The sequence below is a fragment of the Pseudorca crassidens genome, chromosome 16, assembly GCF_039906515.1.
Source record: "Pseudorca crassidens isolate mPseCra1 chromosome 16, mPseCra1.hap1, whole genome shotgun sequence".
NCBI lineage: Eukaryota > Metazoa > Chordata > Mammalia > Artiodactyla > Delphinidae > Pseudorca > Pseudorca crassidens.
The window spans coordinates 31454298-31480193 of NC_090311.1; the positions used below are offsets into that span (position 1 = coordinate 31454298).

General features: G+C 45.0%; 2 protein-coding genes across 13 annotated transcripts in view; one reads left to right on the plus strand and one right to left on the minus strand.

The window, feature by feature from the left end:
- Positions 1-25896, plus strand: part of BLNK (B cell linker) — a 75396-nt gene that overhangs the window by 38374 nt on the left and 11126 nt on the right. The window contains exons 5-13 of one of the 2 annotated variants that reach the window (XM_067709874.1): positions 1868-1942; positions 3693-3849; positions 6385-6548; positions 12019-12100; positions 13347-13418; positions 20364-20436; positions 22167-22194; positions 22993-23035; positions 25260-25347. In XM_067709874.1, coding sequence (XP_067565975.1) covers positions 1868-1942; positions 3693-3849; positions 6385-6548; positions 12019-12100; positions 13347-13418; positions 20364-20436; positions 22167-22194; positions 22993-23035; positions 25260-25347 — 782 coding nt within the window. The remainder of the gene's footprint in view (positions 1-1867; positions 1943-3692; positions 3850-6384; positions 6549-12018; positions 12101-13346; positions 13419-20363; positions 20437-22166; positions 22195-22992; positions 23036-25259; positions 25348-25896) is intronic. The other variant, XM_067709875.1, reaches the window with a different exon arrangement.
- Positions 10401-25896, minus strand: part of ZNF518A (zinc finger protein 518A) — a 65440-nt gene continuing 49944 nt past the window's right edge. For 4 of the 11 annotated variants that reach the window (XR_010935843.1, XR_010935842.1, XR_010935839.1 and 1 more), the window contains 2 exons: positions 23783-24555; positions 10414-10884 (listed from right to left, as the gene is read on the minus strand). The gene's annotated coding sequence lies outside the window, so the exon portion shown is untranslated. Of the gene's footprint in view, positions 10885-15655; positions 16036-23782; positions 24556-25896 lie in introns of all 11 variants that reach the window. The other 7 variants (XR_010935838.1, XM_067709873.1, XR_010935835.1 and 4 more) reach the window with 6 other exon arrangements.

Here is a 25896-nt window from a genome sequence, read left to right on the forward strand (position 1 = left end):
AGAGACAAGACATCCTAAAAACTTTTCTGTACAATGATTATTCCTCACATATCAGATTCATGCAGAATGTTAGGCTGCTCCAGTCTGTGAGCTTTATATCTGGAAGGGATCCAAGAGGGCCTCCACACAACCACATACCCCATAAGGAAACTGAGGCCAAGAGCCTGAAAATGACTTGCCGACCATCTCTCAATTACTCAGTGACCCAGTAGGATGAGAACCCAGGACTCCTGTCCAGGGCCCAGAATTGAGCCTGAGCCCAGCTCTGCACTGTGTACATCACCTGGGGTTTATTCAGAGTATCAGGAGACGGAAGTTCCTCCCGTTTCAACTGCAGAGAAAATATTTTTGTAAAGAAGGAGTGAGGTGGCCTCACTGTGGGTCACCTAGGCATGGAGAGCCTTCCAGGGCCCAGCAGCACTGATCCCTCAGAAGCACTGCAGCTGCGCCCCCTGCTGGAGGCACACACACACACAGGGCCACATCGGAAGCAAAGTTAAGACGCTGGACCAACCTCCCCCAGGCAACCGAGAAAACTGAGCTCAGCTGGCTGGAAGAAGACAAGGTGGGGACCTAGCAAACACAAAATAAAATCAGCCTGAAGAGGAGGGAATGACTTGTGTCCCCAGAGTTAAACAACCAAAATGAAGGTACCAGCTATAGTAAGGATTGATTGAACATTCACTCACAATGTTTACCTTATTGGATTCCCTTGGTACATAGAATGAAATCCAGGCTTGTTGCTAAAGCCTCCAGACCTGATGGAATCTGACCCCTGCAGCCATGTCTAGCCTTCCCTGCACCCCCTCAGCAGGGGTTGCTCATCCCAGCCCAGGCACACAGGCCTGCCCTCAGTCCCTACAGCAGGTCGAGGTCCTGCCTAACTCAGCAATATCAGACTCATGGTCCTTGGGCAGGTGAAGGAAGAGCAGAAGAAAGGAGAAACCAGGGTATCCCCATCCTTCTTCACTTGGTTGGCTCCTTCTTGTACTTCAGGCTTGGCTTAAGTGTCTGCTTCTCACCAGGAAGGCCTTTCCAGCACCCCTCTCCAAGACAGAATCCCTCTTCCCTTTGCTCTCTGTCTCAGGAACCTGATCATTCCCTCAGTGCATCTATGACCAGGCATATCTATTTTATCTGTTTGATTATTTACTTATTTATTATTCACTATTTGTTTGTTGTTGGTCTCCCATGCTAGCATACAAGCACTATGAGGCCAGGGACTGTGCTCTGAGTCAAGCATGATGGCTGGCACATAGTAGGTGCTCAATAAATATTGATTACATGCATGAAGAAATGGACAATTTGAGAAGATTTTTGTCTGATTACACATTCCCTTCTTCAAAGTTCCCATTAGACTGTCCAAAGTATTGTACTTCCTCAAGTATTGAATGAATGAATGGATTAATTAATTAATTAATTAACAAAAGAAGTTTGTTTGTCATAATTTAGAATAATTTGGGGGGAGGGGATTTTTTTAAACTCTCAGAAGTTTGAATAGATTCCCTTTTAATTCTCTTGATGAAAAGGTATTCAACGCATTCTACTGTGCTTGAAGTAGGAGGGGCTTGTGGTACATCTCCCACAGAAAAGACTTCCCAAATGAAGGGCGTCCATTCCCTCCTCCTCAGTCCCTTCAGAGCCCAGGCAGCAGCTCAGTGCATTCATTCATTCCAAGTATGCTGGGTGTGCACCTACCCTGCAGCAGGTCCCATGCTGGGCCCTGGATATATAGTCTCAGTCTGGTCCTCATGGGGGCACAGTCTGGTAGGCAGCTCAGTGTCAGAGGACGGCTGCCAGGAACAGCTGACGTGGGATCTCTCTTTTTCTACCTTCTCTGCCACCTCTGCCAACCTGGTCCTCTCAGTCAGACTGCTGTGCCGGAGGGGCTGCAAGGACTCCAGACTCCTCCCCGGGATGCACACTGATCCTCAGCCTCCAGGTAATTAAGTCTAGGAAGCCAGTCCCTGCTCCACGAAAACGGAAACAAAGTGGGGTGCCCAAACCGTCCCCCACTCAGGCACATGTGTCTGGCTGCCCACTGGTTCTTTCACTTTCTGAATGTCTATTAAAGCAACTGCTTCTCAGTGCTCATACTGACGTCTCCCTGGGATGCTGCAGCAGCACTAATTGGGTCCTTGGCCTGGATGAAGAGAGTCCCTGGTTTGGGAAGCCAGGGTCTTGCTCTGTTAAGCCTCCCCCTGGCCCACCCTTTCACCCCCACTCCACCTCCCAGGCCTCCAGCCTGGGAACAGTCTTTGGCTTCCCCAGAGCACAGACCGCAGGCTTAAATTACTCAACTCCTCTGGGCCTCAGTTTCCTCAAGTGCAAAATGTGACTTTTTAAAAAACTATCTCATATGATTGTGATGAGGGGTCAATGAGGTATACAGTGCATAGATATGTTAGTGATAATAATAATCATTACTATTATCATTACTTTATTCAGCCTAATTTCATATTCCCATTTGCTATTTCTGACCTAGGGGTTTGGGAAAATCCCCCCTACAGGAATTTTCTTACCTCCCCCCTCTCCCTGTCCCTTCCTGGCTCCCCCATGCCAGGGTAAGGACAAGCACCCTCCTTTGGGCTCCTTCCTCCTTTTATTCTGTCTCCCTCGACTCCTCCAGCCACCTCGGGAAAAGCTCTATTTTCAGCCTCCTTTCTCTTTCCTTATCCCACTCTTCACCCTCTTCCTCTCCTCTCCCGCATCTCCCTACGGACTGAGGAGGAAAGCACAGTGCTCGCTCACTGATTCCTTCATTTGTTCCAAACATCCTGAGTGTCTCTCATGTGCTGGCCCTGTCACGGGCCCTGAGGATACAGCAATGAAGGAAACGCTATACCTGCCTCAATGTTACACAATTGCCAGGGAAAGGAGACAGGCCAAAAGGCAGGTACATCATAGATTCATCGGAAAATCATGTATGGATTGAGCAACATGTCAGGCAGTGTGAGGGGGCAGTGGGCACAGAGGCCAGAGGACCTCTTAAGTCCTGAATCAAATATTTCCTCCATATGAGTATATGTATGTGTGCTACACACATAAACTATCTCTGAACAAAACGCACAAGAAGCTAGTCCCTCTGTTTGCCTCTAGGGAGAGGAACTGAGTGGCTGGGAAGACTTCCCTCCTTGTGAACTGTTGGAACTTTAGACTGGCTCAACGTATTTTCAATATGGACTTAAATAAAATTTATATGAAAAAAACAAACAAAAAGAAAGAGAATGGAGTCTGAGTCAATTTGAAGTCCTTGTCCCTGCAACTGTCCAGCTCTGTTTAAAACAAACAAACCTTATCTCCTCAAAAGTGTCTATATTCCTGAGCTTCTCCTTACCCTCTCTTATTAAACTTACATTTTCCTCAACCATCAACCTTCATGATTAATAAAACCTATTTGGTTATTCTATTTTATTGGGTCCTTTTTCTGTCTTCTTAAAATATATTTTATCTCTGGCTGTTCTTTGCAGACATACAGAATTCAGCCACCCTTGGGGTTAGTAGTCCATGCGTTCCCCCAGGATAGTAGTCCAGGTGATACGTTTTGCAGGCAAAAGGCCCGGCTTCAACCCCAGGGCTGCTGCTAACAGCTGCCTAACCCTGGTTAGCCGACCCCTCCCAGCCTTGCTTTCTTGTTCCTCCGTCCCTCCTAAGCACGCGTGGGGCGCTGAGCATGGTATCTGTACTTGCAGGACAGCGATTATGAAAACCCAGATGAGCACTCCGACTCGGAAATGTATGTGCTGCCGGCCGAGGAGGCTGGGGACGACAGCTATGAGCCACCACCCGCCGAGCAGGAGACTCGGATAGTTCACCGGGCCCTGCCCTTCACCAGGGGCGAGTACGTAGGTGAGTCCCCACCCAGACCTTGGGCGCTAGGCCTTCAGGGCAGCAGGGAGCCGGGCAGGCCAAGGTCACAGCATGGTGGGCACCTCCCACTCTCACCACCTCCAAGTGGGTCATCTGGTCACTCACAGGCACTGGAGGCCCCGCTGGTAAGTTTGCCCTTTGGGGAAGGGAGGGGTATCCTGCCTAAACTGGGAATGTTGAAAACAGGCAAAAGATAAAACAAGCACATCCTGACGTGGTTCCCCACCCCACCTCAATTCCTAATAGTCCCCAGAGAAATCAACCCAAGATTAGTCCCTTCTTCTCTTCCTTCTTCCTGCGTACAAGGTTCTGGAATTTCTCTTGAGATGGCTGTATGGAACCAGGATGACCTTCAGGGATCCCAGTGTCTGCTAAGGCCCCTCCTTCCTCCATCCCTCCCACCGCAGCCCCACGCTGGCAGGCTGTACAGATACACTGAGTCTGGACAGTGGAGTTTTAATTGAGGGGAGGGGCAAGGGGAGGGGATAGGAGTGAAGCCCTCTAAGCCTGGAATTAGCCTTATTGTTTAAAAGGACGAGTCTTAAGTGTGGCCTCCAGGCCTGAGTGTAGCTTTTAATGCCCCCCCCCCGCCCTCCCCCAAGAAGAAGTCTGTGTTCCATTCTAACAGGTGACTAAGTTCAGCAAGGTGAGGTGGGGAGTGTGTCCATGTGATCACCGTGAGGCTAGGAGTCATACAGAGCATCCCTATGTGTAAAGGGTTTAGTGTCCCTTATCCCTGAGGATAACTTCCTCCTTATGGGGTACCAGGTACTGCCCCTGCTTCGCGCCACATCTGTTGAGGACCTACTATGTGCTGGAGCTATGCTAAGCAGCAAGCAGGACAGGCAGACTCCCCGACTTTTTACAGTTTACAACTTAGTGCTTTACAGTCATGGCCTACTTCACCTTCTCGATAATCACAAAGGAGGAAAGTGAGGCTCAGAGGAGTGAACTCACTGGGCCAAGGTTTATAAGTGGCAGAGCTGGGATGCAAGTCGGGCCTTTCAGCCTCCAAAGCCCGTGCTCTTCACCACTCTGCTCCACACACCGCAACCAAATTTGTGACCTCGTTCAATCATCGCAACAACCCTGGGGAGGAAGGGGCTGCATCAGGCCTGTTTACAGACCAAGAAACCGCTATTCGGGACGGTTACGCGGCTCATTCCAGGTCATACTCTTCGAAGCCTGTCTTCTATGCTTTGCTCCTTCTGATGGGCTTAAATCTTATATTAAGAAATCTCAGTAAACTCCAAGAGCTGCCAATAAAACTACAAAAATTGACAGTCATAGGCATAGTAAAGTAGATGCCTTGGCGCCTGAACGCAGCTACGCCACCAGAAGGAGGCACCAAGTGTAAAGTTAACCACATACCCTCAGCGAGGCAGAAGCGCGGGCCGAGGGCTGGAGCAGGCGCCGGGAGGAGAGCAGAGTGGGCCAGGCAGGGGCAGCGGCAGCTGTACCAAGGGAGGGGCCGGCCGTAGCAGGAGGAAGGAGCAGGAAGCCAGGGTAAGCGCCTGGGCTGGTTCCGGGAAGGGGAACCCGCCAGCTTACTCCTATGCGAAGATTTTCCTACAGTGTATCAGTCAGAATGTGTGCTCGCAGATCAACCGGGTAGACGCCCTGTTGCCTAAGCCCTCCACCACATTATGCAGGTAAGGTTAGTTGTGTATATTAGGCATCGGCTCTGCCTTGCTGCTTTCTCCCTAATCCCTACAATAACTCTCTGAGGTGGATAGCTCCGATCCTCATTTTAAAAATGAGGAATGTGAGTCCCAGAGAGGTTACATAATGAAGAAGCAGCCCAAAGGAGTGCCGCTGGTGGGTGGAGAGCAGGAGCCTGGACTCCTTCCCTGACACCTGGTGAGGACGGTCCTGGACCAGGGGGTACTCACGACTTCCCCATGATTCGAGGACATCATCAAGGGGAGGAACGTATAGGTTCACCCGCATAAGTAGTTGCAACCCTGAATACACCTTAGAATAACCTGGGGAATTTTAAAACTTATAATACCAGGTCCCTCCCCAGAAGTTCAAACTGCATGTCTGGAGTGGGACCTTGGCATTTTTTAAAGCTCCCAGGTGGTTCCTATGTGTAGGCAGGATTGAGAATCACTGCCCTTAAGGCTTCATGGAGCAAAGTGAACCACTGAGGAGTACCGCCCCCCCGAGACCCTGCCCCCCCCCCCCCACACACACACAAGGTCACCATCCATTCTGTTTAGCAGAGTGTTTGGGCTGTCTGCTCTCCTGGGTCTGTGGGTCTCCATCAGTCCCTAGGAGGATGTTTTTGATGAGGACATTCTCCTGGTTTTTATAATGTAAGTCAATGGGCAGTTGAAATCTTTGCCTAACATGTCATTCTACTCTTTAAGGGAATGCCCCAGTTAATAATGTGTTGGCTACATAGATGCTGGGGGTTTTATACTTTCTAGATCTCGGTGGCTTCCGCCCAAGGAATGATCCAGAACCCGTTCATCTTATGCTTTGTTGTTCTTGTTGTTTTTCCTCTCAAAGACAATCGGTCAAGCCAGAGGCAGTCTCCGCCCTTCAGCAAGACCCTTCCCAGTAAACCCAACTGGCCTTCGGCAAAGGCGAGGCAAGCCGCCACTCTGCCAGCCCCGACTTCTCTGCACAAACCTCAAGTCCCACCCAGACCCAAAGAGCTCCTTGAGGATGAGGTAAAGTAACTCTGTCCAGAAGACTGCCCAGACCCAGTGGAAGGCAGGATGTGGGCCGGATAGGGGGAGGGGCAGGACAGTGTGGCCTCAGGCGTGTCTTCCTTCCTCCAGGCCCTGCTCTCCAGCCGGCACTAGCCACCCTGCCCCCTCTAACTCTCCACTGTTAATGCTGAAAGGATGTTTTCTTTAAAAATGGCATATATGGTCTTATTTTAAGCACTTTCATTTACTACAGGCATATATATCCATACTGGAACTGTGCCCCTCTAATTATTCCTTCGAGAAAGAGTCCCTCAGTTTCCTGCAAGCCTCTCTTTCCTCCATAATATATTTCCCTCTTTATTCCCCATTGCTTCTCTCCCTGTCCTGCCTCATTTTCTTTCCCCCACCTTCTTTTCTCTCTGATCCTCCACCCCCCTCCTCTAAAATGCAGAGGGGTGCAGTGGGACATACACTGGAGACCCCTAGTCTGTAGGAAGACCCTGCACAACCCGTGGAGGAGCTGACCCCCCGCTTCCCTTGGCAGCTCTTGCTTCTCACTCCCTCTCCCCAGTCCCGGGTATCCAGGGACCATCTTTGCCGATTGTCCAGGACCCAACTCTCGGTTTATGTCATCAATCTCCCTTCTGCCAGCATCTAGATTTTCACGTCTTATTCCATATGGAATTGTTCCAATTTAAAAATGAACAGGTAAACCCATTCAGGCTATTGGAGGAATGACTGATAAAGCCTAATATGTTATGGCTCCCAGATGTACTTGTATTTTAAATAAAGTCAGACAAGCCCTCAAACTTAGCCATTAGAACAACCCTACAAGTGTAACAGTCTGAGAAAGAAAAGAACATTAGGGGCAACTCTTAACCATCACGACATAATCTTACTGCAGCTTCTCGAAGAAGTAACTTGTTTTTATAAATTTATTTATGTATATATTTATTTATTTTTGGCTGCGTTGGGTCTTTGTTACTGCGCGCGGGCTTTCTCTAGTTGCGGAGAGTGGGGCTACTCTTCGTTGCAGTGCACGGCTTCTTATTGCGGTGGCTTCTCTTGATGCAGAGCACGGGCTCTAGGCACGCGGGCTGCAGTAGTTGTGGCACACGGGCTCAGTAGTTGTGGCTCATGGGCTCTAGAGCAGAGGCTCAGTAGTTGTGGCACACGGCTTTAGCTGCCCTGCGGCATGTGGGATCTTCTGGACCAGGGCTCGAACCCATGTCCCCTGCATTGGCAGGCGGATTCTTAACCACTGCGCCACCAGGGAAGCCCCAGAAGTAACTTGTTTTTAAATGCCTGTAGATGGTAAAACCTACAGCTTATGAGCATGTTGTGAAATGACCTTCATTTCCACCTTAGAATAATTTGTAGCCCAAGAAGAGATGGAAAAGAGACTTTTAAATAAAATAGAGGCAGCACCCAAGCTCAAATTCCTGCTTTGACCCTTACTAGTTGTGTGACTTAGGCAAGTCAGATAACTCTCTGAGTCTCAACTTTTCCTCTCTTCAGGTTATTTTAAAGATTTAATAAAGGAATATATATATATATATATATATATATATATATATATATATATATAATCACTAAATACAGTGCCTCACACAAAGGATTCCATGTATCATATATAGATATTGGATTCCTTTCTACCATATTCTAGATTCTTTATAAAATCCAGTTTTCTAGTTTCTCCTGAAGACTGAGGGCCTGTCAACACTTGGCCAGCCATGGCCTCAAAGCAGCTGAGCCTCATGGCAATACTCCAGCTCAGCTGTGAATCCCTGGCCCCTGTTTCCATTTGTCATCATCCCCATCACTCATACAAGACTTGCACACACCCTGACTCTGTGCATGTCCCCTTATTGTTCCACGCCTGCTCCTATAAGTATTTGAGTTTATGGCCCCCTCTCTAGAGACAGTTTAAGTCAGGAAGTCAGCAGACTGAGAATGAGTATGGTTTGTCAATCCTCAGTCTGTCTGTCAGTCTGAGAGGGGATGCTGCCCTTTCAGGGTGAGAACAGGGTGGCCGGGAGAATCTGAGCGTGGGACATGGTAGGAGACCATCTGTTAGGGTCTCACGGTGAATTCTTTCAGCATTCGGCAAATCCATATGAAGATATCAATTCAGACACAGAATACAAATGCAGACTGTGGGTTATGTGAAGCTCTCCATCTCTGTGACTAACTGGAGGTGGGCCCCAGTGGAGAGAGGCCGAGCTTTGCTAATAGCAGCCTGTGGAGGTGGCTCAGGCAAGCCTGAACCAGTGGGAAAAGGAGAAGTCTGGAGGAGGCACATTCTGGAATGGGCAGATGGACAGTCAAGATGAGAAAGAGGTTTAAAAAAGAAAAAAGAAGCCAACATTAAGATCTGGCTGAGCCATTAGACAGGAAAAGAAGTCAAACAGAAGCATAAATGAAGACGTTTAGCCCTACCATGCAGGTTACAGGCATAATATGGGGGTTCAGGCTGACCAGAGAGTTGGCAGTGGGAGGAAGGAGCATCTGTGCTATAACAACGAGAGCGGCTGACACTTGACCAGTGCTGTGTGTCGGTGGTGTTCTGAGCACTCCGTATGTATTATCTCATTACATCCTCACAGCAACCCTAGGAAGTGTGTGCTATTATCACCCCCATGACAGATGAGGAAATGGCACAGATGAGGTGCAAAGGGGTTGAAGAACTTGTCCAAGGTCACAGAGGTAAATGATAGAGCCAGCATTTGAAATCAGATGATTACATACTAGATCCCAGGTGCTAAAGAGCTATCCTGTGCCACCTCTCCAGTATCCACTGAGAAGAGACCAGCTCTTCATTCAACACAAATGTGCCAGGGCTTCATTGGTGCCCAAAGCAGACCCAGTACATGTCCTTGCAGGGCATCAGTTTTGTGATTTTATGTGACCTTGGATAGATTACTCAACTGCTCTCAAATTCCTCACCTGTAAAATGAGGATAAGTACACCTAACTTAATCGTAGGTATCATTGAAAGAATTCAGTAAAATAATGTATGTAAAGCTATTAAGTGTTCACATGAGTTGTATTAAGCAAGAAACTCATGTGGGCATTTAATAGCTCATCTTAACGACTCCTGACATGGAATGGGGTGAAGGGCAATGGGAAAGTGAAAATAAGATGAATCCGTGGTGCTCCTATTTTTCACATTTAAAGTTTGGGGGAAGGCAAACATGTAAATACCTACAGCAGGTGTCTTAATACTGAACATCTAAACACTGGAGTTGATCTAAGATGATTGTTTAAATAATCATCTATATTTTAATCATGCCATTGTAAAAGCTGAGGAAGGATTCTAATAGCATGTAGGTTGTGGCAGTAGAATAATCTGCCTGGCTTCAAAAGACCAATTATTCATGTAACTACAGCCAGTTTTTTGTGATGTGAACATGGGATAATGGGGTTTATATCAAAACACCGCAGCACCGTGAAGATGAACTTGTTAGGACACAGATTATGATGATTCTTGACCATCTGCTTATTTTGGCAGGTAACAGCTTTAGTATAGTGTTACAGCATAGTACTAGTGGCACCTGCCTTTCTGGGTTATTACAAGGAATAAGTGAGATTACACACGTAAAGTACTCAGAAGAGCACCTGGCAAGAAGCGCTCAATACATGTTTGGTTTTTGTTTCTCCCAGTCCCCATGTTGGCAACCAACCAAGGCAGGTTGTAAAAACCACTTCTGAGATCTGGTTACTTTATTTACCTCTTATAAAATCCCTCCCTCCCTATATTTATGGTCAATCGATTATTGACAAAGGTGCCAAGAAAATTCAACGGGAAAAATTAGTTTTTTAAACAAACAGTGCTAAGATAACTGTATATACACATGCAAAAGAATGAAATTGTACTCCAATCTCACACCATATATAAAAAGTTAAATAAAACTGGATCATAGGTCTAAGTGTAAGAGCTAAAACTATAAAACTCTTGGAAGAAAACATAGGTATAAATCTTTCTTTTTTAATTTTAAAAATTTATTTATTTTTGGCTACATTGGGTCTTCGTTGCTGCGCGCGGCCTTTCTCTAGTTGCGGAGAGCGGGGGCTACTCTTCGTTGCGGTGTGCGGGCTTCTCATTGTGGTGGCTTCTCTTGTTGTGGAGCGTGGGTTCTAGGCACGCAGGCTTCAGTAGTTGTGGCACACAGGCTCAGCAGCTGCGGCTCACAGGCTCTAGAGCGCAGGCTCAGCAGTTGTGGCGCATGGGCTTAGTTGCTCCGCGGCATGTGGGATCTTCCCGGACCAGAGGCTCCAACCCGTGTCCTCTGCATTGGCAGGCAGATTCTTAACCACTGAGCCACCAGGGAAGCCCAGGTATAAACTTTTATGACCTTGGGATAGACAATGGTTTCTTAGATACAATACCAAAAGCACAAACAACAAAAGAAAAAAGTAGATAAAAGTGACTTTAAAATGTAAAACGTTTGCGCCGCAAATGATACCATAAAGAAAGTAAAAAGACAACGTGTAGAATGCGAGAATTTTTTTGCAAATTATATAACTGATAAGAGATTTAAATCTAGAACATTTAAATAACTCATAATCCAAGAATAAAAAAGACAAACAACCCAATTAAAAGTTGGCAAAGGGGTTGAACAGACTTTTCTCTGAAGAAGATATACAAATGGCCAATAAGCAGACGAAAAGATGCTTAACATCATTAAGGGAAATGCAAATCAAAATCACAATTAGATACCACTTCACACCTACAAGGATGCTTACAATCAAAAAGACAGACAATAACAAGTATTAGTGAATATGTGGAGAAATTGGAACCCTCATACATTCCCAGTGGGAATGGAAAAATTGTGCAGCCACTTTGGAAAACAATTTAACAGTTCCTCAAACTATTAAATATAGAGCTACAATATGACCCAGCAATTCCACCACTAGGTATATTCTCAAGAAAAATGTCCATCTACACAAAACTTGTACATGAATGTCCACAGCAACGTTATTCATAATAGCCAAAAAAGTAAAAACAACCCAAATGTCCATCAACTGATGAATGGATAAGTAAAATGTGGTATAGTCATACAATGGAATATAATTTGTCCATAAAAGGGAATGAAGTACTAAAACGTGGTTAAACCTTGAAATTACTATGCTAAGTGAAAGAAGTCATGAAAGACTGTGTATTGAAATATTGTATGATTCCATTTATATAAAATGTCCAGAACGGGCAAATCTTAAAGATAGAAAGAAGGTTGGTGGTTGACTAGGTCGGGGGAGGGGATGGATGGGAGTGACTAATGGGTGCAGGGGTCCTCTTGGGGGTGATGGAAATGTTCTAAATCTAGATTGCAGTGAGGGTTACACACTCTGTTAATAAACTACAAATCACCAAACCACTTTACACTGGGGAATTTAATGGTATATGGATTATATCTCAGAAGATTTTTCTAAATATCACTGCTTCTTATGCAGTAAACTCTGAATATACAGCATTTCTGTATTTCTTTTAGGCTGATTATGTGGTCCCTGTGGAAGATGAAGATGAAAACTATATTCATCCCACAGAAGACAGTTCACCCCCATCTGAAAAAGGCAAGAGTTTGTAGTTTTAAGCACCTGAAAACTTCTGCAGTTGATAGAGGCATACAAGACCATTTGGTAGCGAGCTCTAAGGGGCTCAGAAATGATAGTGCCCAGGCCTCTCTCCTCTGTGGCCGTAGCATTTGCCTTCTTTGGCTAGTGGAACAGAGAGCATAGTGAGCAACCCATCTCTGTGTTTTATAGCCTTTACCCTTCTTTCTCCATCCTCTTCCATGATTTAATACTCTCTTCTCAAGGTATAAAAGCACCTAAGTTCTTCTCTTTAGCTACTCACTTAGAATGGATTTCTTATAAAACCTAATACTCACAAAGTCATGAGCCACCATGTTGACCTTACAAATATTGCCCCAGAACAGTTTCTGCAGAGGACTGAAAAAATGAAAGAGTAAAATATGCTCTATGTTCTAATTCTTTAAAATTGAGTACTATCTCAGGCCCATGAGAAACATTTCACTTGTAAATCCTTCACGAAATAACAAACGCAGCTACAAACAAATTATCTCCAAAAGCCCGTGCCACATAGCCTCAGATGAGGTGTGGAACAGTGTGTGATTACTCTGGATATAGTCGCTATGGAAAATATAATCCTGTATAAACGCTGCCTCTTCAAGTAACATTACTCATCTAATAAACTTGACTCCAAGGTAGCAATACTCGGTTTTTACACTGCCATCACGTCGCAGCCCTCTCCCACGCCCTAAATATCACCGACAGCTTCTAGACCCACCAGAATTTCTGAATTCACCCATCACCATGAAACAATAAATACAAATTAAATGCCCCCACCTCCACCCCCCAAAAACCTACAAAATCCAAGAGGAATGATATGTGCTATGTGTGTTACGTGTGGCAGGGAAGGTGGGGCTATTAATCTGGCCCCTCCATTGTTAGTTCAATGCACGTCTCCTGGTAAAAAAACAAACTCTTTCATCTCCTAGACACCCAGTTTGGCAAATGAAATTCCAAGCCAGTATTCACTTTAATTATTAATATATTCATTCTAAAAATGTTTTTTTCTTCTGAGAAGGCTTCTTTTAATGGCTTGTGGCTTACTAATTGTGTCCCCCATTCTTTGCAGATTCTCTGGTCTGACCCATCATTTCCACAATGCATTTTTCCATAAGTGTGAATCTCCCTCAGTAGACTATCTACTATATATGTATATGTGTGTGTGTGTGTGTGTGTGTGTGTGTATGTGTATATATAATTACAATATAGGTGTGATTTTGTGTTTCAGCTCCCATGGTGAATAGATCAACCAAGCCAAATAACTTCTCAAAGCCAGCCTCACCTCCAGGGACAGCTTCAGGTAGAGTGTACACAAGATTTGGTGGTTTTGTTTCTGTTTTTTTTATTGTGAAATGATTGCATTTGGGGGTTTCATTTTTAATCTGTTCTAAATAAAACAAACAACTCAGAGCAAATATTAAGAAATAATCCCTGTATATCCAAATGTCCTAATAAACGGTAACAGAGGCCTTCTCCTCAGGCTCATCCACCGTCTGGGGGCACCTATGTGAGGGGACCCTCGCCCCCATGCCCCTGTGCCTCTATCAGACAAGTCCTTTTTTTCATCCTACCTCTCTGGGCACTTGGCTGGCTTGCCCTCCTTCTCCCCTCCCCTGACTGAGGACGCCTGCACCGTTCAGCCTCAGCCCTCTGCTCTTCCTTCAGAACGTCGTGCAGTTAAGAGCTTGGGTTATGGGCCAGGCATCCCAGTGCTCCCCATTATCAACTGTATCACTTTGGGTCTGTACTTCACCTCTCCAAGCATCACATTTTCTCATCGGTAAATGGAGACGATAGCCCGTGCCCTGAGACAGGAGAATTCTGAAATTGTGAATGGGAAATGCTTAATGCAGTGCCTGGCACACAGTAGGTGCTCGGTAGAGTAGTATTTTTCACTTCTTCCTGGTTTATCCATTCTTCTGGCTTCACTTCTCTGGTCTAAGCTGATAACTCTCTGGTGTCCAACCTTGACCTTTCTTCCCTTCTGAACACACTGACCTTCCCACTACCTCAAGCTCAGTGCATCCAACACCCTTACTCTTTGGGCATCCTTATTCCTCTTTACACATCAGCCTCTGGCTCCATGTCTCAGAGTGCCCATGTTCTGTCCCAATTCTGCTTTGCTTTTTCCTGAATTTGCTGTTCTATTTTAGTTGCCACCACCTGAGCCAGGCTTTCTTTACTTTATCACTTCATACCTTCTGTCTTACAGAGTCCACTAGCCATAATCTTGCCTCTAGGCTCTCTCCTCAGTCACTGAGATGAGCTTCTGACCCCCTCCAAATGTTGCTAGCTTCATTCCATTACAAAGTTAGTTTTTACCATGTCATCCCTACCCAAACCATGAACACTCAGTGGTTCCTAGATGTCTCCTGTAGGGTTTGGCAAGCCCCAGACTGAGGCCCACAGTACTGAGTGGCGCCCATACCCCAACCCTTTTACAGCACAGAGAAGTGCAGGAGCTTCCTCAACAGCATTCTCTCCTTCTCCTCTCCCCCACCCTGTACCAAACACACACACACACACACACACACACACACACTCTCTCCCTTCTGTCCCAGACCTGAAGGCTGAACACAGAGACTGGGAGACTGACCTCTGCTTTCAGGGACGTGCTCCTTGAGAGAAAATGAAAGAAGAGTATTTTTAAAAATCTTTTCCTAGACTCATTTCCTGTGCAATTGCTCATCCTCTTCACAAGTTCTTATTTATCCTCCCCCTCGGAATCCACAGGCTTTTTATACTTGGGGACTAGAGGTCAGAGCCATCTTATCCAGCTCATCTTAATTTCTGGGAACAAATGTCAACACACCAACCTAAAACGTCACGGCAAGGTCGCTTGGGTCCCAACTGAAACGGAGACTCCTGACACTTGATAACTCAGAAGGGCTGTTATTACTGGAATAGAGAACCTTTCACTGATACAGATAAATGAAGGCTTAAACCCTCCTTTAGAGTAATAGTTTAATACTCTCTGGTGCTTACATCTTAAAATGCTCTTCTTGCCTTACACAGACCTCTCCTTCCTAAAACACACCCAGTACTCCAATCAGCCTGTCTTTCCCATAAGACTCTCAGCTCCATGTCTTGCTCATAGCTGTGTTTCCAAGGCCTAGACAGGACCTGGCTCAGAGTAGGTGCTGAAATGGTAGATGGGTCAGTTGGTTGAGAGAGAGATTGAGTCCCCCAACTCTGGCTGTCTTTAAGGAATCACATGGCCCCATCATGAAGGCATTAGCCCACTGGATTTTTTTATTCATTAGTTTTTATATTAACCTAGTATAGCTATATTTTATCACTAGAGGCATCAGATGAAGAAACCAAACCTGAACAAGAGAATAATTTCCTGGTTAAATGATTATTGGATATAGACAGGAGGAAGTTCAGTAGGAGGAAGGAAGTGAGATAACTTGAGCGGGGGGACGTGGCGGGGCGTGGGTAGGGAACAAACCTGCACAGCTAGAGCGAGTTTCTGAGTGTGCAAACAGTACAGTTTTCAGAGATGATTTTTATAAAAGGAATAATCAGACTACTTGCCTGTGTCTTTAAATAACAGATCATTGTCTTTAAAGGCTTCAGAAAGTTCCCTGATAGGCATCATGAAAGTGCTAAGGTTTCAGGGTTTCTGTTAAATTCCCACGCCACGACACTTGCCTCTGGTTAATGTTGCTTTTGGCTCTTTGATGGCTAATAAGCTGCTGGCCGCAGATTACACAGCGAATTAGGTGCAGAGGTCGGCTCTCCCTCTCCTTCATGTTCCATACTGGGAAGTACAGTAGCGGGAGTTAGCACAGACTCCAAAGCCAGAGGGTCCAAGTCTTCACTCACTAGGTGCCAGACTTTGAGCAAGCTAAGTAATCCCTCTGTTTCTTAGTTTCCTCTCCTGAAAAAAATGAAGGGGAAAATGGCACCTATGCCTAGGGGTATTGTGAGAATTACATGAGTAAAAAGATATGAATCACACTCATAAAATGATAGCTTTGTGATTTATTATTGTTATTGCTCAGAATCCCTTGTTTAACCTGCCTTGATTCATGACCAGCCTGGCACATCACCCAGTACACACCTCAGAGAAGTGTTTCTTCCTTTCCATATAAAGTTTTACTCTAAATTTCGGGGGTGTTTCAACCTCAATACAGCTGGTGTTTGGGGCTAGGTGATTTTTGTTGGAGCTGTCCTGTGCATCGCAGGCTGTTTAGCGGCATCCCTGACCTGTGTCCACTAGATGCCACTAGCACCCCCTTCCCCAGTAGTGATAGGCAAAGATTTCTCCAGTCATTGCAGAAAGTCCCTGGGGGAGGGGGACAAAATCACTCCCAGTTAAGAAGCACTGGTCTCAACAAACTGAAAGACTGAAGTCCATTGTGCTTTATCTCTAAATGAGCATTTAGAAGAAGGCAGCGCAACCTCTGCCTAATTTGTAGCTTTTGTCAGAAAAGGGTAGACAGAGCATGTATTTCTGAGCTTGCTCTAAGTAAACAGCATTTTTGAAGTATTCTATCTCTTTATTTCTTAAAATAGGGGAGGAGTTTAGGAATTTACAATGCCCTGCTGATATGCAAGCAGAATTTTACCCATAGCCCAAATTATTCTTAAGTTGTTAAATTAAATCTCTTTTATGTATTTTGTAAGAGTTCATATAGTACCTGTGAGTAAGGGATGCTTCGGCTAGTATGCAAGCCCCACTAATGATAATAGTGTGTCTATAACAGCTAAAAGAGAGTTAAATCCCAAGGGCTTACAATGCCAACACTGAGATCATTAAGAATAAGGAAACCTACCACCACTGTATGCAAAACTGAAAAGAGGATGATGTATAAAATATACGTGGTAGAAGGAAAAACTAAGGGTAAATTGTTTTCCAAGTTAAGAAACTTCGGTAAGCACCAGCTTGTGCAAGGCCTGTGCTGTTAAATCAAACCTTAACATAACTTTTTGCTCCCTATGATTTAAACAAAGATGATTTTTCTCTTTTATTAGTAAGCTTTTGGACACATCTCCCTCTATTGCATCCCCAGTTTCTCCCTTGGAGCTTTCCAACCAAGAATTCGGCTTGGCCAGGAAGCAGGGATCCTGGCAATGAGAAGGGTACAGTGTTGTCCTACCCCAGCCATGCCCCGGGGTCTGACTTCAGCCAGGGCGGCAGAGAGGGTCACTGGCCTACGAGGAGTAACTCTCCATCCTCCCGTGGGCATTCACAAAAGCAGCCCTCTGTTTCACTAATCTTTCCCCACATAAGGGAGAAGCAGCAAGTGAATCTGACATGCCAAATCATGCCCCAGAGTAACATTATGAGATATTGGCTAGAGAGGACACTGCCTGCCTAGGCTTTCAACTTGAATAGCCTTGGTTTCCAACCCTGGCCCTGCCCGTTAACCCCTCTGAGCCTCTGTTTGCTTCCCTTGATGTTATGTGAGGCCTAGAAGTGGCACATGTGAAGTACCTGGCACAGTGCCCGGCACCTAGAGATACTGCCGTGGTAGATAACAAGATGAGAAAATGAAAATAGCAATAATCATATTTACTGAGATCCTTTATGAGCTATAACTTATGTATCATAAAACTCACTCATTTTACATGTATAATTCAATGTTTTTTGTAAATCATTACACTTATAGAGTTTTGTAACCAGCACTACCAGTTTTAGAAACTTTCTGTGCCTACCCCAACTCCAAAAGAGCCATTATGCTCATTTGTGGTCAATGCTGTTCCCATCCTCAGCCCTGGGTAACCCTGATCTGCTTTCTGTTGCTATAGAGTTGCCTTTTCCAAACATTCATATAGATGGAGTCATATAATATACAGTCTTTTCCATCTCACTCCTTTCACTTAGCATAACATTTTTGACCCTCAAAACTTTCAGTCCCTTTCCAGCAATATTACTTTATATTTGGCTAATTCTTTACATGTTCAAAGTTACCTTATTACCTAACCACAGTAACTCTGTGTTAGATAAAGTAGCTAGTGGCATCCCCATCTCACAGAGGGGGAAACTGAGACACAGTGGCTCGTAAGAGGTCACACAGCCAGTTTGGTGGCGGAGAAATAACTGGAACCCTGTCTTCCTGATGCAAAACCAGAGCTTGTACTGGACTCCACCACCACAGAGGACAGCCAGCATGCCCCTCCCTCTCCTCTGACTGCAGAAGTTATTTACGAGGAGGGAAGGGGAAAGGAAGACGTTGGCCAACTGTTTGCAGATATGAAGGAAAGGGAAGCTTAGTAAAGAAGCCAGGCAGTAGATATGACAACAATAACATGCTCAGGCCAAGCGAGCCCTTGGTGAAAAGAGAGGGGACCCCTGGGAGGAAATTCTGACTTAGACCTTCTTTCTGCTTCCTTATTTTTCAGACGAGGGATTTTTTTTCTCTTCCCCAAAACTTTCTATCAACATCTATGAGTAGCAAAGTGTATTTTCACAATGTGAATCTTAAGTATTGAGAATGTGAAGAACAATATCAACTTGATACCCTTGCTAATAAAACACAGACTCATACTACTACACATTCAGATGACATTTCAGTTTATTGTCCGAGGAAATGTTAAAAATTCCATATGGGGCTTCCCTGGTGGCGCAGTGGTTGAGAGTCCTCCTGCCGATGCAGGAGACACGGGTTCGTGCCCCGGTCTGGGAAGATCCCACATGCCATGGAGTGGCTGGGCCCGTGAGCCATGGCCGCTGAGCCTGCGCGTCCGGAGCCTGTGCTCCGCAACAGGAGAGGCCGCAACAGTGAGAGGCCCGCGTACCGCAAAAAAAAAAAAATTCCATATGTAGTCTCTTTCTCAAAATGTTTTTAAAAATCCCATCAGGGTCAGCTTACATCTAAGTAAGGGTTACATGGGAGGGGCCGTTCCTTCACCAGATGCCGCTGGTGAGTGCTTATGGAAATTAGCCCTATGTAAGGACTATGTGTAGAAAGAGTAAATGGGCTCTGAGTGAGAGCCTGAAGGCCTCTCTCTAGTCAAGTACATGAGAATGAACTTTATGATCTCTGTGTTTAATACTTTTCGAGGACTTTTTCCCTTTTTTTGTGTTTGGAATAGGTGGTCCTGTCAGATGAGGTGGCATGGGGGTGCATGTGTCTTCTCTTGTTATAAATTCTGAGAGGGCAGAAGCCTATGTCTACTTCTTCAGCTCTTCCACAGCCCCTAACACAGTGCCTCCAAGGGCTTTACACATACCAGGTTCTCAATAACTCTTGCTAATAGATTATTACCTCAGTGTTTACTTATGTGTGCTTTATCTTGCAAACTCAAATACATACTGTGGGCAAGTCCAACCTATATGTACAGAGTATCCCCTTTAAGTCCATTAGGAATTGTGGACTTATAAATGTAGTAAGTTCTTAATTAAAACATTTATTCAGTTCAATTTAATTCAGTAGAGAGCCTTTATCTCACTGAGCAGTAATGTCCAGGCAGGCGGTATCAGCCTGAGAGGAGGCAGCTGGGACACGCTGAGGGGAGCTGGCTTAGCTCTGGCCTCTCCGCATCCAGGCCTGCTGCCTATCTCAGCAGTGAATCTCTGCCTGTCTCTCACCTTCTTCCCTCATAACGATGCTCTGGCTTCTATCTTCAGGTAGAGGGAAGGGAAATGGGCGTGGGGGACAAGGCCCTCTGGGTCCCTTCTGTGACTTCAGAAGATGAGATTTGGGTAATAGCTTGCTGCTTCTCTCCATTTGTTTATTTCTGCAATGAGCAAAGGCCCTAAGAACTCAGAGATGAATGAATGAATAAGTGTTCTCCAAATGTGAGGTTAGGTTTGTGTACCATGTAAATGTGGTTAGGAATGAGCAGTGTCTATAGGTGTGATCAGGAGTGGTGGGTCTGTGCCCCTCTGTCTCTAGGCACTGCTGTTGTGCACATTTGTGCAGTGCATATAGATACAAGTGTGAGAGCTCTTAGCTCCCTTCCATAGGAACCCTTGTGAGCTCTTATTGAACCCACAGAATCAGGGGCTCTGAACTTGTCCCATGGGGGAAATGAGAAGGTCATTTAGCAATGTTTAGATGGAGTTCCTAATTAACATCCTAGTTCTGAGCTTATAAATTGGCATTTATAAAATGTTTCATCACCTTTGCCTATAGGTTTTCCCCCAAAACTTCAATGTAACTACTTATACATGCTTAGCTGAAAGTAAGAAAAAATGTGCATGTATTTCTAAGCCTGCCAGCAAGGCCAGCTCACTGTGACCATCAGCCCTCAGTTCAGGGCTAGAGACTGACCTGTGTATATGTCTGCGCAGGTCGAAAGAGCGGGGCCTGGGACTCTAAGTCAACCTCTTCACCTGCTGCACCATCCCCACTGCCCAGGGCTGGGTAAGTTCCTGTTGCAGAGAAGCAACTCTGTGAATTCAGTGTATGGTCTCCATCACTGCTGTGAGCAGAGCTGCCTGGAATCCACATAGGAGTCCTGCTTGAGAATCTGGGGGCCAGAGGGGGGTGTTTTTCTGCTGTTTCCATTCAGAAGAGCATACCTGCCCAAGCTCATATGCAGGTGCACCTAACATTACAATAGGTGTGTTCCTGAAGAGTGTGGAAATGAAACCCTATTGCCCTGGTGTTCTCCACACCCATGCATGCTTCAAGTTGGACTAGGGGTGTCCCTGCTGACATCAAAAACTAGTAGTCTTTCCTCCCATAAACTTATAGCTAAATCTTGAGCTCATTGACTTGTGTTCCACAAGACACAAGCTCCAGCACCTGAATAATTTTAAGACCCACTAGCAGGTTTCATTCCTACTTTCTACTCCTCGGTTTCTCTTCCAAGTAGTTAGTGATCTGCAAACAAATGTGTACACAGAGCAGCATGCACTGGGTGTTCAATCAAAGCAACACTGCCAAGGTTCCTTTCAAAAGGGAGATGAGAGAGGCATTCTTTCTCATTGAACTTAGAAGAGCTTTGTAAGATATTGGGTGAATGTAACATATTAATATTACAAACAGTGACCCCATAATTTCATATTGGCTCAATAGGTTATTTTAAAAGCACATTTAAATCTGTCCAAAGCAAGCCTGCGTGGCTATAGCCTTAATTCTGCCTCTGAGTAAAGCAAAGAAATTCTCCATTTCAGGGGTTTATTAAACAAAATTCTGCGCACTTCTCTCTTGGCTTAGGTTTACCACTTCAGGCAAGTTACTTAGTCTCCTAATCTCTAAAATGTAATAAAAACACCCATTTAAAAAGGACAGTGTGAGATTTAAAAATATGTGAAGAGCCTAACCCAGTGCCAGGCGTCTTAGAGGCACTTGGGAATTGTTAGTATTCTTCCCCCAATCTTCCAGCTCTCAGCCAAAACAAAGTGAGAGATAGAGAGAAAGCCAGTATTCGAAATAAACACAGAAGAGAATTATAAAGCCTTAGCAATATTAGAGCCCAATCTCTACTGAACTAAGACAAACCAGTACGTTAGGTCAGGCAAGCACCTTCAGGACCAGAGATCAGAGTGGGTTTCAAACTTGTGTTGTGCTGGTCTTGGGTTTATCTGTTTGGAATGAAATTCTAGGCAGACGTCTAGCAGAGAAGAGTCACCTGAAGCAGGGGGAACATTGGCGTGGGGAGGTGCTGGCTACAAACGTACCTGCTTGGCCACCCTCGTGTCTCCACCCTCCTTCCCAAGACAGTAGCCCTGGGGTGCTGTTGGGGGAAGGGACGGCTCTACATACACACTTTGCAAACGCTGATTCTGGTCCTCATTTTACAGATGAAGAAACTAAAGTTCAGACTGGCCCTCACAGCTGAGAGAAACGGGCCTGAGGTTGCAGAGTAATCAGTAGCAGAACTGGAACAAGAGCTCAGTTATCCTGATTCCCTGGCAACTGGTCCTCCTGTTTATCCCCATTAACCCCTTTGCCATCTGTCAGCAGACCCTATCTGAGGCTATGAAGGATCATGGCTAAATCCTGCTTTCATCCCTCTCTTCCCTTCAAGGATAGTCTTCCTACACACCTGTATCACTTTCACTATTCTAGTTTAAATTTGAGAGTAAAATCAGCTCCTCTTTATCTTTGTTGTGTTTTAACAAAGCCAATCTCTTTTCATCCCCCAGGAAAAAAACAGCTACGCCGCTGAAGACGGTGAGTTAATTCTGCTTTTAAATGTGCTTCATGTTTCCCGCAATGTTTATTCTTGTCCACTTATTTAAAGTTGACGATGCTTCCCGCTAAGGTGAACACAGCAATCATGTTGCTGCCCAGACAGTCCAAGAGAAACTTGGAATCCTCACCTGGGTAGGGAAGATGCTGCATGGGAGGGTCACATCCTCCCTGAACCCAGTGGCTTCACTGAATATGAACGGCCGATCAGCGGTCAGGCTCCCTGCGTCCCAAGACCTTTGTCTTCCCCTGTGTCTGCTTCCCACCCGCAGGCCTGGGAACTAATGACTGACAACTGCGTATCAGGCACAAAGGCCTGAGTACACTCAACTTCTGGGCAGAACGTGGGGAACCTGGGCCAGCCCACTATTCGAGGAAGCCCACCTTGACCTGGTACCTATACTGTAGCCTGACATTTACAGTCCCTTACAAACACCAAGACGGTGGGGCCCTGAGACCAAAGCCGGATGCCAGATTTCCACTGCATAAGCGCTACTGCCCAGCAGCTGCTGGGGGTCATGGTATCCACCAACCCTGTTGACAGAGTGGGGAGGCCAGGATGACACTGCTCCTTCCCTGACACACTTCCAGTCCATTGTCAGTTAATGCAAAAGTGGGCCGGGGGACTGTGTGTTTTTAATTGTTGGTCTTGTGACTGAAAAAAAGCTATGCATCAAAGAAATGTTCTCCCCCAGTATTTATTTTAATAAGATTGCTTTGACTTTTATTTCCACATAACACTCTATTGAAGATCCTTGCCTTTCTTTTTTTTTAAAATAGACTCCAGTTGTCTCTCAACAGAATGCCTCAAGTGCTTGTGAAGGTAAGCCTATGTTACCTTGACAGATGTGCATGTCCTCCGAAAGTTATTTTGATTAAGGATTTGTATACAAATGTATTTCTAAATTTCTTTAATTATTCATAAGGCAACTGTGAACATAAAACTCAGTTTTCTAAACAGAACAGTCTTTACTTTGCCATGAGTAGTGAGTAGCAAAGCTGATCAGGACCTGCGCATGCCAGGCTGCACCTTTGGGGCAGGCCACAGTCTACATGCCCAAAACCTGCCTGTTTGTAGACAGATATGACTTGCCAGAAACAGTGCCACAGTGTTACATAGGTGTGAACACTTATTTAGAGCCAGTCATGTATCTTCGAATTAATGGCTAAGGTAATGAATTTTTAAAAACCTGTTTGTTCGAACAAGTTCTTGTGCTAAGTTTTCAAAATAATGTTTCCTGAGTTCAAACATCTATCTTAGTACATCTTCAATGCTTCCCTTCCTTTGTTTTATCATAACCTAAAACCCTTATGTATACTTTTTATTAGAACTTTCCCATTAAAAAAATATTTGTATTTGAAAAATACTGGGGGAAAAAAAACAGAAAGAAGAAGAATCATCCATAATCTCAACACTTAAAACACTATATAGAAATTAAAATCCTGCACCCGTCTAATTCCAATCTTGAAGGTACCCAATGTTAAAAGCTCACCATTTCCTGAGTTAATGTGGGCACACCTGGTCTCACAATGGACGGTAGACATTTTCTGAATGTGCATTACAACTCACCTGTCTGCTTTGACTGCTCTGTTGAGTTTTTTACATCATTTCCCACATCTTTCTCCCAGGCTGTTCCTGAGGTACCGCTCCCTTCCTGTGTCTTGCTTTCTTCTGCCTTTCCTGATGCTTTTGCCTTGCTCTCCTTCCATTCCTTACAGTCTTCCATGCCTGCTGAGCAGGGAGCTTGGAGTGATAATGGAGCATTAGGGTGAGACTCTGTAGGAAGTAAGTACAACCCTGTGCAAATTTCATGGCTTCAGAAGCTTCTGAAAACCATCAGAGAACAGGCTCTTGGCATGTCCCATGCGGCTCGGGTGTCCTCATTCCCAAAGGGCTCCCAGTGCAGGAGTGTGGTCTCTCATTTCAAGAGTAGAGGCAATGGCCATCCAAACCCAAAGCGGGTGAGCGGCCTCTTCTGACCTAGGAAGGAAGCCTCCTGGAGGACGGGCGCAAAAGCAGGGGTGGTCAAAGCTCATCAGGCCGTGGGAAACCAAAGTGTTCACTGTTTCTCCTGAAATTACCATGTTGTAAAGTCATGAACAAAACATCTCACGTGGCAGCTCGAAGTAACTTGCCACAAACTTGAAACAATCTTCAGAGATTCAAAACTTCTGAATTTCTCTGCACCTCAAGAAACCCTGAAGTCTATCATCATTTATTTGAGTCTTTGAGTTCTTACTGCTTTTATTTATTTGGGGATCCTCTAGTGGGAGATCAGTAGTTCTCAAACTTTCTTCCATGCAGGAGACAGACCTTTGGACATACCCAGACTTTAACACACCCTAGACGAAATTCGAGGGAGAATAAAGCATTACAATAATTTATAATCACTTTTATTAGTGGTTCAGCAATAAATGTTCTTCACCATAAACTTCTTAGATTTCAGGTTATGCACATTTCCCTGTGAACTAATTATAACTCCACCCCTTCCTCTCTCACTCAGGAAAAGAGTGAAATGCAAGTGAGATTTAACGTTATTATAGGGATAACCTTGAATTTGCTCAATTCAATTTTCAAAAAAGTAGATCATTCTCAAACGCTGATATTTTGCCTCTTATCAGTAAGAAATTACTTATACCATGTCTTATGACTAATGAAGACACAGCAGGGTGTTGTAACACCTATGTGGAGGCCACATAGGAATCAGGGGTGGCTAAAGCTTGCCCATCTTCTGGCTTTTACTTGTAATCACACACCTAAAGGTCCAGATTCCACAGGTTCAGTCCCCACGTATTTGTACATTGCCAAGAGGTGAATGCAGAGGTGGTAGGGTGTGCTTGTAACACCGCTGAGTAGGAGTCCTGGTCTTAATAGCTCAGACACACCACCACACTGACAGGTGCACAAAGGGATGACATCCTGGTGAAAGACATGCTCATGGGAAGACATGTGACCAAATCTGGTTCCTCTTGGTTGATGTTTCTGAGTTTGGGCATGGGGACAGACATTTCACCCTAATCCTACTATGATAATTTTCTTAATGCAGAAAAACCTATACCTGCTGAACGCCACCGAGGGTCTAGTCACAGACAAGAAAATATGCAGTCACAAGTTTTTCCTCCTCCTCCCCAGAAGTAAGAATTCTTTCCTTTAAAACTAAGTTTCCTTGGGGCTTCCCTGGCAGTCCAGTGGTTAGGACTCCACGTTTCCATTACAGGGACCACGGGTTCAATCCCTGGTCGGGGAACTAAGATCCCACATGCTGCGCGGTGTGGCCAAAAAAGTTAAAGTTTCCTTAACACCTGCATTGTTATACTGCACAGAAACACTGGCTTGTTGTGATTGGTAAAGATTTAATATTTCATTGCTTCGCAATTAAATTTAAAAAGGTGTTAAGTAGGTAACAACTTTAAAAAAAACTGCTTAGAATTACAGAGACTGAACTAATATTTGGGTTAATTATTGGACTTCACTAAAAAATAACACTAGTCAAGTCTCCTCTTTTTATAAAATTAAAGGGGACAATTTTACTTATCCTGAAGGTTTTGGTGCCTCTCCTATCTTTAGATATGTTTTATTGGCCATTCCTGTTGATCTTTTGTGATGCACCTGTTCTGAGTATCTTCAGTGCAAGCAAAAAGTCAAACTTATTCATCTAGTGCTTTGCCCTTTAATTAATCTGA